Source organism: Rhinolophus sinicus, linkage group LG02, assembly GCF_036562045.2.
Source record: "Rhinolophus sinicus isolate RSC01 linkage group LG02, ASM3656204v1, whole genome shotgun sequence".
In the NCBI taxonomy this organism is placed as follows: Eukaryota; Metazoa; Chordata; class Mammalia; order Chiroptera; family Rhinolophidae; genus Rhinolophus; species Rhinolophus sinicus.
In genome coordinates this window covers 175735696-175751714 of record NC_133752.1, presented here as the reverse complement: position 1 = coordinate 175751714, position 16019 = coordinate 175735696, and the positions used below count along the sequence as shown (strand labels likewise).

Here is a 16019-nt window from a genome sequence, read left to right as displayed (position 1 = left end):
GTCTGAAGTTGTTTAAAATTTCAAAAGTGGAAAGAAAGCAGTCCCATAAGTCTCTGAAGAGCATCATGGTTAGATGTGGTAACAGGTATAGAGGCCAATAGGTCCCAATTTATTCTTATTTTTTCCCTGTATCCAGTTTATCTTCACAACTGCTAGCCCTGCTTACTAATAGAAGCCCTAAGCCCACCACCAGACACTTGGTTATAGAAATACTGAATTGGTAGATATGAAGAGGTAATAGCCTTCCATAGATTCTTCTATCAGTTTCTCGTCATGGTCCCCTCTGGCAGCTGAAGGTGTCCTTGTAAATTCTGATTTATCCATCCCCACCATTGCTTCAGGAGAACTGGATAGTAATTTCCTCTGATCCAGCCACTCCTCCTGTTAGACCCTTACTTTTCTGGTCCCTTCTGCAGTTGTATAAGGTTAGTTACTCAAATAATAAATCCCTCTCTATAATTCTTTGGAAATTCTGGTGAGTTTTGGAAACCGTGTTTTTGTTATAGGTTTCCTTGTCCATTGAATGATATATTTAATTTACATTAGAAAATCTACAAAATGATAACTAATAAGATGGCTTCAATGTTTGATTACTATGATTAGAGTAGGGTAGGTGTAGATTATAATCCTGGTAGATAATCTCAGGAATACCTTTAGTTATAAGACATAGATCAACAGATGCAAATAGTTAACATAATGTACTGATTAACAATTTAAGTTTGAACAGGGTCAAACGAAGCTATTAACGTCTCTCTTGCCTCTTATTGGCTCTGCGATTTTGGTAAATTATTAACTTTTCTAGTATTGATATGCTCATTTATAAAATGGATATAATATAGTATCTGCCCCATAAGACTCTTGTGAAGATGAGTTGAGATAGTGTATGAAAAGTGCTTAGCAAATATTTAGGTAAATAAAAAAGCTTGTTAATTTTCAACTAATACATGCTAGATTTTTGCTCATCACCTGTATATAAAAACTATCCAATCTTAAATACTCTAATGTCATAAATGTCTTGGGACACATGCAGAATTCTTACCGTATTCTTTCACCTCAAAGGAGTGCTCTATCTTTTCCCCTGACTCCTTCTCCAGCATGACCTTGTAGGGACCCAGACTGGGCTCCACGGAGAGTGGGAAAGAGAGCTGGCTGAGTCCCCCTTGTAATTTGAGCCTTTGCCATTGGAAAATTCGGTTCCTCTTGGGGTTCTAGAGGTAAAAACATTATGCATTCATAGAAACAATTGAAATGTATACTTTTGACTAGACAGGTTTTCAGGGAAGGTGACATTGAGAGTTGGATAGTAGATGGTTGGTAAATTAGTACCAAAGGTATTAGCAAAATTTTCTAGGAATTCTCCATTGAAAAAAGGGTAATAAATTTATCAATCATGAGATATTACAGATTACATTACCTTTTTTGGATTATGCATATTTATTGCAGTCAGAAATATTTCAAGAGTCACTAAATTGCATCATCTCAAGAAATTTTGTTCCTTCTTTTAAATCTTATCCACTCTCCAAAGGATTTAAGATAGACAGGGAAAACAGTGTTTATGTACTTTTTGTGAAGTGCTAGTTGGGAGGGAGGAGGTAGAGAGAGGCAATGTAATATAACTTATAGTAAGTCCTCATTCCAACTGAGAAGTGTAATATATTACCTACCTCAATATAAACCACCGGGAACTGAAAAAAAGAAATATGAGTGTAAGATAGAGTTTAGAAAGAAACAACCATAACATCAGCATTGATAGGTTATCTGGATCAGAGAAAGTGATTCTGTTTATTTCTTCACCAAACGAAATTGTGTACCAGTTTGGTTCACAGCACTTTATATGTTCAGTTTGGGATGTACCTCTCTTAAGAAATCATGGTATTTATCTTTGAGATATTTTTTTTCTAAGAGAGAAATCAAATGCATTTATTTTTCTTTTGTTCAATAAAAATTGCTGGTATATTTAAGAGGATAAATTAAGCTGGATATTTAATTTATTTTAAGAATGTAATTGATGAACTGATGTCCCTTATTCTCCTTATGAAGTCTTTCTCTGGTAGATTTAGGTGCCTCATATTGGTCTCAGGTTCTCCAAAAAAATGGGCTTTAATTTTTGCCTGTTTCTCCCAACCTCACCCATTGTTATGAGACTCACCGTTTCATTCAAAGGGTGAAAATTGACATCCACAGAGACAATGCGGAATCTCACTGAAATATAGAGATATTCCCCATGAAATCCAATGGGAATCCAGATTACAACATGCCAAGACTTCCATGACTGCAGAATAAAGTAATAGAGAACCCCACTCTCCGCTCCCAAACTCCACCCCTTATAGTTGCTCTTGCTCATATGATTCCTTATACCTGTTTGTCCTGGTTTATAGATGGGTTTGTCTGTTTGGACAAAGACGAGGCTCTTTGCTTTTGTTACTTGTATTGGCTTCCTCTTTATGAACTCCTGGGTTGGCCCTTTCACCTGAACAGTAATGAACGCTGAAGAAGATGGCAACTCTGGAATCTGTAAAACAGAAATGAGCTAAAGAATCTGCCTAGACCCACTTTTGGATGTTTCAGCCTCAGCCTTTATGATATTCTCATTTCTCTGCCTAGTCCCATGAGAATTAGTAGGGGATAGGCCAAGGATTATTTCCCCTGTTTTATAGATTATTATGATTGTGTAACATGACAGTAACAATTTGTTGATTTAATTAAAGAGAAAATGTCATTGCAATAAAATGAACTAATTCTTCAACCAGCAATGACAGTGAAGGAAATAACACGCTTGCATTTTCACAGTAATTATATGTTATCATTGGCAGTAAGCCAGTATGATTAACTAAATATTTAATACCTTAAGTAATAAAAGTTACTAGGACTGTCATGCAGGGTGTCAGGCGGGGTTTCTACATGCCCTCCCCTCGCAGGATATGGTGAGGCCAAAAAGGAACGCCAACGGAGCCATAGATAGGGGAGTCATACCACTATAGTCTCGCTGGCGGCTGGGTTGGAGACACAGGAAGCAGGAGCCACACTATCCACAACCTGCCGTCCACTTCTCTCTGCCAACCAACCCCACTTGCTAGCTGCAATCCGCTGTGCTAACTGCAATCCACTCTTGGTAGCTCAGCCACCATCTTCTTGCTAGCCCCTATTTTCTACTAGCGAGGCCTTGGCAGTTATATTAGTGGCCAATGGCTCACTGGTTACAGCTGGCGGCCAACTAGCCACAGCTGATGGCCATCCAATCACAGTTGATGTCTATTTACTACCTGAGCCAGTACCTTTCCATGTGAGGCTGAGAGCCTGGAAACTGCACTTCTGGCTCTGTCCCCACAAGGACACTATATTAACCATCAGTCATCTGTGAGATCTTAGATAAGTCACTTAACTTTATGAATCGCAGTGTTTATATCTGTGATGGCGTAAACATTATTTATCTTAGAAGTTCAAGAGCAAATGAAATCTTTCCTATACCCACTGCTACCTTTCATATATTGCACTAGATCTGTTTGTAAATATCACGTAAGCACATTCAGTAGAACTTTCATTTTTAGAATCTAATTTGAAATTCACTCTGTATTCCTTATTTTTTCTTCATTATGCTTTTTTGGTTGTTGTGGTTGGAGGTCAGAACACAAGGCATCAACTAATATGCACATTCTTTAACAATATCCCTTATTCCAAGGAGTGATACTGACAGTGAAGGGACTGCAGTAGAAGGAGTCCTTCTCTGCCACCAGGTCTGTGAGGAGAGCCTTGCTGTACGTTCCATACTCCAGAATTACGTTAAGTGTCACTGTCTCATTCAGGTGATTAAGCATGATGCAGGCCTTCTCAGGCAACTCAGCGTACAGCTGTGATGGGACCACCACCAGGTACTGCCTGTGGAGAAGAAGGGACTGGATCAACCATGGAGATGTTAAAAACACATCATTATTGTGGCTATTTCCTAGAAAATCTTTGCTACTGCCACCAATCAGAGCAAAGCCGGATTTCAGCAAGAGTGTATTCTTCAAAGGCCAATCCAAAATACCTTAGAACCCCCCAATAAGCTAAACATTAATATGCTTCTTTTGCAGAAATATTCACCCTCATAATATTTATAAATCTGTTAATAAGTTATAGATAAGCAATCCATGAGTTATTACATATTTTGATAGAATTAATTTCCAACTTTAGGAATGGATCAAGAAAATGTGATTATATATAATAAAATATTTTTCAGCCTTAAAAAGGAAGGAAATCCTGCTATTTGTGACAACGTGGGTGGACCTTGAGGGCATTATGCTAAGTGAAATAAGCCAGACAGAGGAAGATAATATTGTATGGTATCACTTATATGTGGACTCTAAAAACAAAAAGAAAACCAAATTCATAGAAACAGAAATTAGAAAAGTGGTTGCCAGGGGCTGGGGGTGGTGGAGGAAATAAGGAGAGGTTGGTAAAAGGGTACAAATTTTCAGTTATAAGATGCATAAGATCTGAGGACACAATGTACAGCATGGTGCCTATAATTGATAACTCAATTGTATAACTGAAATTTGCTAAGAGAGTAGAACTTAAGCATTTTACCATAAAGAAAAAAAAAGAAAAGAAATATGTGAGACATACATGAATAATTAACTCAACGAGGGGAACCCTTTCACAATATATACATATGTCAAATCATGTTGGACACTTTAAATACAATTTTATTTGTCAATTGTATGGCAATAAAGCTGAAAACACATTTCATTATTTTTAGCAACAACTAAATGTTATCAATCAATTAATCATTACTGAAAGTATTAAGAACCTGTCTTCATGTGGTCTTGGGTATCATATGGATGATAGCATGAATTTCTTTGTTCCAGGAAACACTAAAGAGATACCACTAATAAATAGGGAGGAGCCGAATTGCTTTTTACTACTGTTACAGATACAACTTTAGCTCTTTTCTATCTTTCACTCTCTGGTAACGGGAGAAAAGCCATGCCAAGCTAGGCTAATCACCAAATGTATTACCATATACACCCAGAAGAAAGTATCACTCAGCTATGGCTCTTTGGTCATCATTTATAATCACCCAACAAATTGCACTTCAAAAACTCAGCTTGCCCATGCCTCTCTCCTTCTGAAGTGTCCTTCTCTATCTGGAAAACTTCTATTTGCTTCATGAGACTTATCTCGAGGAGCGTTTGAGATCTTGCTCTCTGGCATATGTTATCAGTTTGGCTCTAATAACCTCTTATAAAAATTCTTAAAAAAAAACTTATCTTGAAAACAACTTTCTCTATACAGACTTAGATGATGCCCCTTCCCTTATATCAGGTCCCATGAGGAGTTAGGTTTCCTTTGTGAATATCCTCACAGAAACCTGCAATGCCTGCCTCTGTTTTTGCACTGTGTTTTTCATTTTTCTGTGCACCAACTCTTTCTCTTTTCTGTACTGTTTAAGGGCAGGGTCTACATTTTATTAATCTTTATATTCCCAAGATCTAATGCCAGCCCCTAAAGGTTTGCTGAAGGATTAAGTAAACTGACACACAAAATCCTGGCTTGTCTGTAGGTCATGCATCCATTTTGGCAAGCCCTGACTTGGGAAAAACACAAACACTGAGTCACTTCACGGTAACCAAGACACTGAATCCCCTTTCACGAGCCAATAAAAATTTTATCATATTTTGGGTGAAGGTAGGAATTCTATATTTATATTTTATGAATGTTGTAGAATTTTATATCCTTATCTGGTGAATGTTTCATAAGTGTTACTGCCCTATATCTCTTGAGTTTTCTAGAATTGGAGTATACCTCTTTCCACATGAGAAATAACAACTTACTGACCCTTCCAAGCCCCTTTGACAACAGACCATTTTGCAGGGAATCAGAAAATAAATAAAAAGACAGACATCAAGAAGCAGACAACACGATGAGAAAGGGGAGGACAATAGACTATTCTGGAAATGTTGCTTACGGTTTTGAAGTAGCTGAAGCATCTCTGGGAAAAAGCAAGAAAAGTAGAATCAAGACTGGATTGGGCAGTTGATTTCCCCTCATGATGTGGAGAGGAAAAGGAAATAATGGAAGTCTGAGCCCTTGATTCCTTGAACTCTGCTCTTGTTTCAGAATCACTGGTTTTTATTTTATCTGATGGGCAGTGAAAGTAAATTGCTAAGCATTTATTTTTGTAATACATTAACTACTTCCAGTATAAAAAAAATCAATTCCACATCATTTCCACAGCTATCAGTATTCTTTCATCTACTTTCTCAAATTTTCTAAGAACTTGAAAAACAGTGCTTTGAGGCTACACTGGCTCTGGTTATTAATCAGCATTTTAAATATTTTTAAGAAAAAACAAACTAAATTACATAATTTGACAAAATTATAAATATATCTTGATTTCTCTTTCCTTTTTAAAAAGAACTATTAAGGTAAATACATACTCCAAATCTCTTCTTGGTAGTCCAGGGAACATCACATATTTTCCAAAGCTTCATCCTATATGGCTTTTTAAGGAAACAAAGAAATAAAATTTATCACAGGATTTTAAACAAAATCAGTTTGAAGATAATCTCACCATTTTGCTTTTTATAGCTATCCTTATATTTAACAAAGAAAATGATAGTTCATTTAGATATATCAACCCATGTTTTATATATTTATTGTTTTTAGTTAATTTAACATCTTGAATATAAGGCCAATTATTTTTTTTTGTTCTCTAAGGAAATAACCTTTATTTGATGAACACTCTAATTTAATTTAGCTTGAACAATATAAAAATATCTTATCAATAGTGATTATTTTATTTGCTTTCCAAGGGAGGTTGGGATATTAAAATCTATTTTAGTGACATTCTGAAAATAAGAAAGATCCACACTGTTACATTAATATAACTAGATCCCCACAAAATTGAAATGTGTATATTTTGATTAAAGAACTGGTTTGAATTATAAAATATGATATGATGAGAAACAGGCACATCTGTGAATGAAGCATATTTTGTTCTTGACATACATTTTGTATATAATTTGAAAGAGTGAGAAGTGAAGATAATGTACATGGCAGCCCTCGGTGAACTGTAAAACTACATATGTGGAAGATATTAAAATTCCAATGATGATAATAAACTATGGGTGACATACAGTCATGAGACGCTTCATGACATTTTAGTCAGTGACAAACAGAATATATGAAGGTGGTTTCAAAAGATTATAATGGATTATAAGCAAAAAGTTTATTTGTGATTTTGGAAGAAAAGGCTGGACTGAATTACAATGCTGGGGAGGGGGCGGAGGTCCAAGGAATTGAGAGAGAAATCTGTGTTTCTTTAGTCACAGATAATACTTTTTTCATGTCAGATTCCTGGGCGTCAGCAGCTGGTCGCAGCTACCTTGGAGACCTATTTTTCTTCTGCAAAACAAATGTTCTCTGTTTTGTTCTTTTTAAAAAAAACATAATTGCTCAGTTTAATTCAACTGTTACATCCAATTCTGCCATATATATATATATATATATATATATATATATATATATATATATATATATATATATATAAAACGTTCCTTTCACAATCACATTGTTATGTGAGTACAGGTTTGTTGTTTTTGTACAGCTCCAGAAAGAGTTGGCACCAAACTCACATTAAAAAATAAAAAAAAGGTTTTAAGGCTTAGGAAAAATACAAACTAGTAATTTTTCAATGCAGCTTAAAGGTTGAGAACAAGATGCTATGAGTTAATGAATCTTTAGGCAGTCCCCCATGTCTAGAGCACACTCTAAACCCACTCTTAGGGCCTCCGTGAGGGAAAGAAAGTGGGGAGAGAGATGAGGAGAAAGGTCAGGCAGGGAGTTCTGCTTCCCAGACTCTTTTGCTATAGTTCATGTTTTCCTCATCTCTCCGGGTCTGTCTTTCCATCTCCAGTTTCCCTTATCTCCATCCCAGAAATCCCTGCCAGTGGACAGAACTAGAGAGTTCTTCCTCTTCTTTGGCTAACAGTGAAGGTGGGGGTGAAGCCACAGGGGCCAACGCTACAATGTCATGGTCCTTTTTGACAACCCAATTTGGAATTCACAAATCTTGTATATTGAAAAACAAAACAAAACATAGTTATAAATAGTAGTTCACTTCTGCCATTAGAACATTTCATTGTAAGTTCAACTAGTTTGTGTTTGGGCTTAAAAGCTAACCACCATTTATGACATTTTTAATGGGGAAAAATGCTCTGAATTCCTTACAACTTTCTTATAAATGACCTTTCTGAGGATGGAGACAGGAAGTACGTGATAGAGTCACATGGAATGAGTGTTTTTTGGCTCCAAAGTCAGCAGGGCAAGTGAAGGAAGAAAAATTGCTTTGAGTTGACAAAGCCATGCGCAGATCCCTTCAGTGTTGGGAGAAACTTTCGCCTGACAGAGACTAAAGCAACATGACTTTTGTCAGCTCATGATCTTTGCTGGCAAATATCATGGAATTGGCCTCAGTTGAGACTTTGTTGCCAAACTACTTAATCTTTTGGCTTCAGGTCTCGAAGCCTCTTCTGGAAACTGTGAACATGGCCCAGAGGTTCTGCAAAGCTTTATGAAGGGTGACTTAAGCAAACTTTTCTTTCTCTTTGGTGCACCTTAGCACCTGACATTTTTTTTTTTTTTCCAGAAAGGTATCAGAAACAGACCAGAGGACCAGAGTCAATGGTCTCTTATACAAATCTGGTATTTTAGAATGGCTCATAAAATATTATTAAGGAATTCAAACCTAAGAACCCAAGGTTCTCAAGCATGTCTTCTTCCCACCAACAGGAATAAAGTAAAACATATGAAGGATTTAAATAACCCCATTACCTGGATATATCTGGATAGAATTTTAAAGTTTTGCAGAAGTCAGTGGGCCTTGCTGCTAGAAAGAACTGTAGCTTGGGAAAGGAACTGTCCACATCAACAGTGAAGAGCAAAGGCCTAGAGTTAAGGTTAATGAGGAAAAAAAGGAAACAATTCACAAGTGAAACCAGCTTATGAAGAGAACAAACCCAGTCCCTGGTGAATGAAAGGCAGAGATCCCTGTGTAAGATCTGGCCAAGGTTTTGAATGGCAGAAATGGGGCACCTCGGAGGATGAGGGTACAAAATCTTTCCATAAAGCATAAGACTGAGAATAACTTGGTGGGTTTTGTTGACAGATTCCAAGGAAAAGAAACCCAGATGTTTCAAGAAAAGACTGCAGAACAATACACTGGGGCTGAAGTGAACAGGTTGCATTGGGGGTTCAGCGGTAGTTCCAGGAATGAGTCCTTATCCATAATGGGTAAATGGCATTAGGATTGGAGGGGGTCGTTTATCCAGAGGTATCTCTACTACCCTCTTGGTCTTTCAGCTTATGCCTTGCTTCACTGCCAGCTGAGCATTCAGGCTTGGCTCCTGGGCACTGTCTGCTTCTCTCTGCCTTCTATCTCATCTGGCTCTTTTCTGGGCAAGATGCTCCTTGCCTCTCTAAGGTCTGATTTTGGGTCGTCTCCTTCACACCAGAACACATGGCCCTTGAGTTTGTTTAGGTATGCCAAGGGTGAAGTGGCAGTGACTGGGGACCCCAAAATGTCACTGTTCTTCCTACCCGGTGGGTTCAGATGCTGTCAAATCTGTGTAGATGTTGATTTGTCAAAAACACCAGTACTCCATCCCCCTCACCCCCCCACCCGGCATTGGTCCTTTTAGGTATATTCTGAGGTTGTTCATTTGGTCCAAAATATTAGATGCCATCCTGTTAGGCCTGCTTGAAAGAATCGCTTTTTCTGGACTTCTAAAAAGATTGCTCGATTCTCCTCCCCAGGGCTTCATGGCCTTGGAGCTCCCAGGCCCTGGAACATGTCACCCACTGCTGGGCACTTTATTCTTATGGAACTCTCAGAAGCAATACAAATATTGATGAGTTAGGGGAAGGAAGAAGTGTGGGTTTTAAATGAAAATTGTCATTATTTCCGCCACCCACCACTATTATATGTATGAGTGCAGAAAATTTCAAAATGGGCCTAAAGTACCCATTTTTAATGTCATACTTATTTTTTCATGTAACAGAAATATATTTAGGACAGGTAGATATATAAGGATTACAATGGGCTTCTGATGCCTTAAGAGAATTTGTGCGAATGTCAACATTAGATTGCTTTTTTGTAAAAGATAAGAAGTTTTTCACTCTAAAATATATCTACAACACATATGAGTGAATATTTCTATGTTAAAATAAATCCACATCATGTCTTAATTGTTTTATCAATATTATTATAGTGATTTTATATAATTCTTACCTACAAAAACCATAGGATTATTGATCACAATTATTGCACAATTTCAGGGATTCAAAAAATGATGTTGAAATAGGTTGAGGCCAAAGATGAATCTGAAGGGCAGATTTCAGCCAAATGTCAAAGTCAGGGATCAATGTCCCAGCATTCCAACTTTTTTTTTTCTTCTAATTTATTGGGGTGACAATTGTTAGCGAAATTACATAGATTTCAGGTGTACAATTCTGTATTACATCATCTATGAATACCATTGTGTGTTCACCACCCAGAGTCAGTTCTCTTTCCATCACCATATATTTGATTCCCCTTACCCTCATCTCCCACCCCCCACCCCCCTTACCCTCTGGCAACCACTAAACTATTGTCTGTGTCTATGAGTTTTGTTTCTCATTTGTTTGTCTTGTTCTTTTGTTGTTTTTGGTTTATATACCACATATCAGTGAAATCATATGGTTCTCTGCTTTTTCTGTCTGACTTATTTCACTTAGCATTATACTCTCAAGATCCATCCATGTTGTCACAAATGTTCCTATATCATCTTTTCTTACCACCGAATAGTATTCCATTGTGTATATATACCACAACTTCTTTATCCATTCATCTATCGAATGACGTTTTGGTTGTTTCCATGTCTTGGCCACCGTAAACAAAGCTGCAATGAACATTGGAGCACATGTGTCTTTATGTATAAATGTTTTCAGAATTTTTGGGTAGATACCCAGGAGAGGGATTGCTGGGTCATATGGTAATTCTATTTGTAATTTTTTGAGGAACCTCCACAGTGCCTTCCATAACAGCTGCACCAGTCTGCATTCCCACCAACAGTGTGTGAGGGTTCCTTTTTCTCCACACCCTCTCCAACACTTGTTACTATTTGTCTTGTTGATGTTAGCCGTTCTGACTGGGGTGAGGTGATATCTCATTGTGGTTGTTATTTGCATTTCTCTGATGATTAGTGATGGTGAGCATTTTTTCATATGTCTATTTGCCATTTGTATGTCCTCTTTGGAGAAATGTTTCTTCAGGTCCTCTGCCCATTTTTCAATTGGGTTGTTTGTTTTTTTTGTTGTTGAGTTTCATGAGTTCCTTGTATATTCTGGATATTAGCCCCTTATCGGAGGCACTGTTTGCAAAAATCTTCTCCCATTCATTTGGTTGCCTCTTTATTTTGTCAATGGTTTCTTGGTTTCTTTTGCTGTGCAGAAGCTTTTAACTTTCATATAGTCCCATTCGTTTATTTTAGCTTTTACTTCCCTTGCCTTTGGAGTCAAATTCATAAAATGCTCTTTGAACCCAAGGTCCATAAATTTAGTGCCTATGTTTTCTTCTATGCAGTTTATTGTATCAGGTCTTATGCTTAAGTCTTTGATCCATTTTGAATTAACTTTGGTACATGGTGACAGATAGCAGTCCAGTTTCATTCTTTTGCACGTGGCTATCCAATTCTCCAGCATTCCAACTTTTAATAGTAGATAGTCACTTAACTCGTGTGAATGAAAATAGAGTAATGATATTCCAGTCATCGGTTTAATAGGAACTCAACAAATATTTGTTGAATGAAAAAAAATGACTTGACATCATTCCTGGCTAAAGTAATGTTCATACAGGAAGTAAAAGCACATGGAAAATAAACAATCTGAAATACAACAGAAGAATGTTTTAACTGCTCAAAGCAGCACACCATAGTGGTTCAGAGAATAGACTCAATTGTCAAACTGCCTGGGATAGAATTCCAGGTTCCTCACTTACTGTGCCATTTTTGACAAATTATATAACCTCTTAATGCTTCAGCTTCCTCATTTGTAAAGTTGGCTTTTCCTATGATTGAATTTCATTAATTAACATATGTAAAGCACTTAGAAAGTACCTGACATTGACACTTATATAAGTGTCAGTTATTATTAGTAAGACGGCATTTCAGTTAATGTTGTTGATTTTTGTCTTAGAAACTCTTCTTTATGCAAGAGACATTTGCTATACCTACTTGATGTGTAAGATCCATGGTTTTGAGCACCAAGTATAACTAACTGAGTCAAGAAATCCCCACACAAAAGGTAAAAATGCATCCACCAAATCATTTACAAAAGCAAAAATTAATACTGGTAAAACTTTAGCTAAGTGGAAATGTTTATTAGCAAATAAAACACATGTTGTATATTGCCTTCATAGATTATTACACATCTATCAAAAGTAATAACCATGAAGACTTTACCACAACATCAAAAGCTTTAGTTATTTACTGTTATATGAAAAAGACAGAACAAAAGCTAAGTTATGACTCTAAAAATGACATTAAATATTTACAAGGACTAGAGAAGACTAAAGAAACATGACAAGAATTGACTTTGTAATTGCTGATAATTCTGATATAATGTTAATTGTATAACAGATTTTTAAAAAGTTTTAAATAAAACTACTTAAAAAAAAAAAAACTATGAAAGACACCATTACCTTTGGACATATTTCTAAACCAATGTTATTTCCAAAGAAAAATGTGTTTACAGAATGTTGAGTAACTGTGAGTGCGTGAGAATGAGTGTCCTTGACATCTCAGTGTAAGTTGGGGGAGGAACAGTTAGAATCATTACCATATGTAGAATGAAACTAAAACTCATATTAACATGTACGGGACACTTATAGCAATATTTTAAATAAATAAAATAAGTGGGAATCCTGGTTGTGGTGATTTATCCTTCATGATAACTTGCTGATTTTCTGTATATATTTCTTCTCATTTTGAATAGTTGGCCTGGTAGAGAGCAGGTTGGAAAATTCTGGGTCTTGAAGGACGTATTTCCATCTTTCAAGGATTTTCTAGCACTAATTATGAGAGGCAGGACAAATGATAAAAAGACTACCAGGAATGTGCTATTTTTGTCTTATTAGGAAGGCTCATGTTTAATATTACCATGTTGATTCATAGATGAAGCCACTGGGCTTGTCAACTGAGCTGTGATTCCTCCAAGCCTGCCTTATTCAGCCTGCAGTGGTATTTTCTTCACACACATCATTAAAAACTGCGCTAGAGGTAAAGCAGTGTCCTATCCAGCCCCATCTTCTTCCTCTGAGTCATCAATGGAAGTTTGTACAGGAGACTGACATTTTCTAAGCATACCCCTTCCCCACCATGATCCTCAGTCCCCACACGTCCAAATCGGTTGACCCCTCTACCTTGTCTGTTTGAGCCATACTAAACTGTTTGCTTCCCTCCCGTACTTGAGAACATTCCCGCCTTAAAGACTTTGTGCTTTTTGTTCCCTTCTCTGTATTTCTCTCCTTTCAGGTGTTCACGTAGATAAGTACCTCACTTTAAACCTTTGCTCCTCTATCAACTTCTCAATGAGAAGCAAGTGTCATGTCTCACGGGCACATGATTCTTCACCCACTTATTCACTGAATAATTATTGAATGCTTGCTATTCCTGGACATAATTCTCATTGAGAAGTGACCAACAAGACAAAATCTCTGCTTTATATTTCAATGAGAGGAGCCAGGCAACAAGAAATAAATATAATAAGTAAGTGCAGTATATGTCAGAAAACAATAAGTGTTATTTGAAAAAGAAGGCAAGGCATGGGAGATCAGTAGTGTCACAAGATAAAGAGGTAGACTGAAATTTTAAGTGCTGTGGTCAGCATTGCATTTATTGTTTATTGCATGGCTCCTCTCACTGGATTATAAGGGAGAAGTTTTGTCTTGATGGTCACTGTTCCTTGTCAAAGAGAGCTGTATCCAGTAATAGCAAGAAATCTGCAATTTCCTAAGGAGAAAATAAGCATACATTTTTAAGGAACTACTCAGAAAAATAAGTTGATTATTTGGAGGGAAAGCTGCCCTATTTTGAAAATATTAAAGGGATCCTTCAGATCCCCAGATGACATAAAAGAGCTCCAAGCTGGAGGGAAGAGGGAGAGATGGCTCTATATCTCGCCCAACTACTGGGCTGGACTCAAGAGTGGGATAAATTAAATCATGGAAAGTGCCCCTCCTTTGGGTGTGGAAAATCCAGCAACAGAAGTAGGTGCTGCCTAACTTCTGATCCAACACTTTTCAGAATTACAAGCCTGCCGATGCTTTTCATGCCAAGAGAAGCCCAGGACGAGTGAGACTGTAGTTCCAATATAGGACTGAAGTTCTCCACCCCCGACACACACCAGGTTTCTGTGCAGCTCTGTGATGTATTGGCTTAATATGATTTCAAATCCACTTGTTTATGACTTAGTGAAGTTGTTTTAATCCACTTGTTTATGACAATGACCAAAAAAAAAAAGTTGTTTTGATATAAGAATGAAATAAGTTGTGCCAAGATGTCATCATTTGGCATCTGTTGTCATTGATAAGCAGTCTGACACCCAGCTGCTGAGGTGCCCCGCTGAGGGCCTATGGATAAGAACATGTGGAGAAGCAACTAGGACAAAGGGACCTTAACTATAAATACTGAGACTTTGTAAGGTCGGTTTGAGAGTTTCAGTTCAGACAAGGTGACATTTTGCTAATCTAGAAACTCTCTGAAGGCCCTTGAAACATTAGCTCCTACAGGGACTCTTTGGTCAGTAGTGCTATTAAACTGTGCAGTAGTCTCAGGAGTGATGATCCTCAGAGAAGCTCAGCCTGTCTGCTAACACTGATGTCTTCATTCCCAGGCAACGTGCTCTAGCAAAGGGGACATTTACTTTTGTGCTGGCATCTAGAAATCAGCTTATTATTTTATTACAAATAGTCGTTAAAATTTTTCAACATTAAAAAATCTGTATTATATAAATTGATGTATTTTTTTAAAAAGCACTTCACTATGTCTAGTTCAATAAGCATTTTTTAAAAAATCACAAGCTTGCTGTACAGTGTCACAATTTTTTCCTTTAACACCTATGAGAATTATCATATGATAATTTTCTTTTTAATTTACATCAAATTATCATATGATAATTTTCTTTTTAACTTACATCAACAGATAATGTTACTTAATTTCTGTATATTGAACCATTCTTTAATTCCTGCAGTAAAGCACACTTCTTCCTAATATATTATTTTTTTAAATCCTTTTAAGAGACTAATACACCTATGTTAATGAATGAGATTTGTCTGCAGTTTTGTTTTATGGTTTTAAGTTAGTATTACATAGGAAAAAATATACGTACTATTAAAAAAAAAGTTAGAATGGAAAGAAACGTTTTGTTAGTGCATAACATTTTTTTTAAAATTTATTTTTTAAATTTATTGGGGTGACAATTGTTAGTAAAATTACATAGATTTCAGGTGTACAATTCTGTATTACATCATCTATAAATCCCATTGTGTGTTCTCCACCTAGAGTCAGTTCTCTTTCCATCACCATATATTTGATCCCCCTTACCCTCATCTCCCACCCCCCACCCCCCTTACCCTCTGGTAACCACTAAACTATTGTCTGTGTCTATGAGTTTCTGTTTCTCATTTGTTTGTCTTGTTCTTTTGTTGTTTTTGGTTTATATACCACATATCAGTGAAATCACATGATTCTCTGCTTTTTCTGTCTGACTTATTTCGCTTAGCATTACACTCTCAAGATCCATCCATGTTGTCACAAATGTTCCTATATCATCTTTTCTTACCACCGAATAGTATTCCATTGTGTATATATACCACAACTTCTTTATCCATTCATCTATCGAAGGACAACTTGGTTGTTTCCATATCTTGGCCACCGTAAACAAAGCTGCAGTGAACATTGGAGGACACGTGTCTTTATGTATAAATGTTTTCAGATTTTTTG

General features: G+C 36.7%; 1 protein-coding gene and 1 long non-coding RNA gene across 3 annotated transcripts in view; one reads left to right on the top strand and one right to left on the bottom strand.

Moving 5' to 3' along the window:
- Nucleotides 1-6102, bottom strand: part of LOC109435556 (pregnancy zone protein) — a 46610-nt gene extending 40508 nt beyond the window's left edge. The window contains exons 1-6 of one of the 2 annotated variants that reach the window (XM_019713504.2): nucleotides 5948-6102; nucleotides 3693-3876; nucleotides 2359-2512; nucleotides 2150-2202; nucleotides 1665-1685; nucleotides 1040-1208 (exon numbers count right to left, since the gene is read on the bottom strand). In XM_019713504.2, the coding sequence (XP_019569063.2) occupies nucleotides 1040-1208; nucleotides 1665-1685; nucleotides 2150-2202; nucleotides 2359-2512; nucleotides 3693-3876; nucleotides 5948-6030 (664 nt within the window). In that variant the 5' untranslated portion in view covers nucleotides 6031-6102. The remainder of the gene's footprint in view (nucleotides 1-1039; nucleotides 1209-1664; nucleotides 1686-2149; nucleotides 2203-2358; nucleotides 2513-3692; nucleotides 3877-5947) is intronic. The other variant, XM_019713505.2, reaches the window with a different exon arrangement.
- LOC141570142 (uncharacterized) overlaps nucleotides 1-16019 on the top strand; it is a 45931-nt gene that overhangs the window by 24967 nt on the left and 4945 nt on the right. The gene's annotated exons all lie outside the window — the stretch shown is intronic.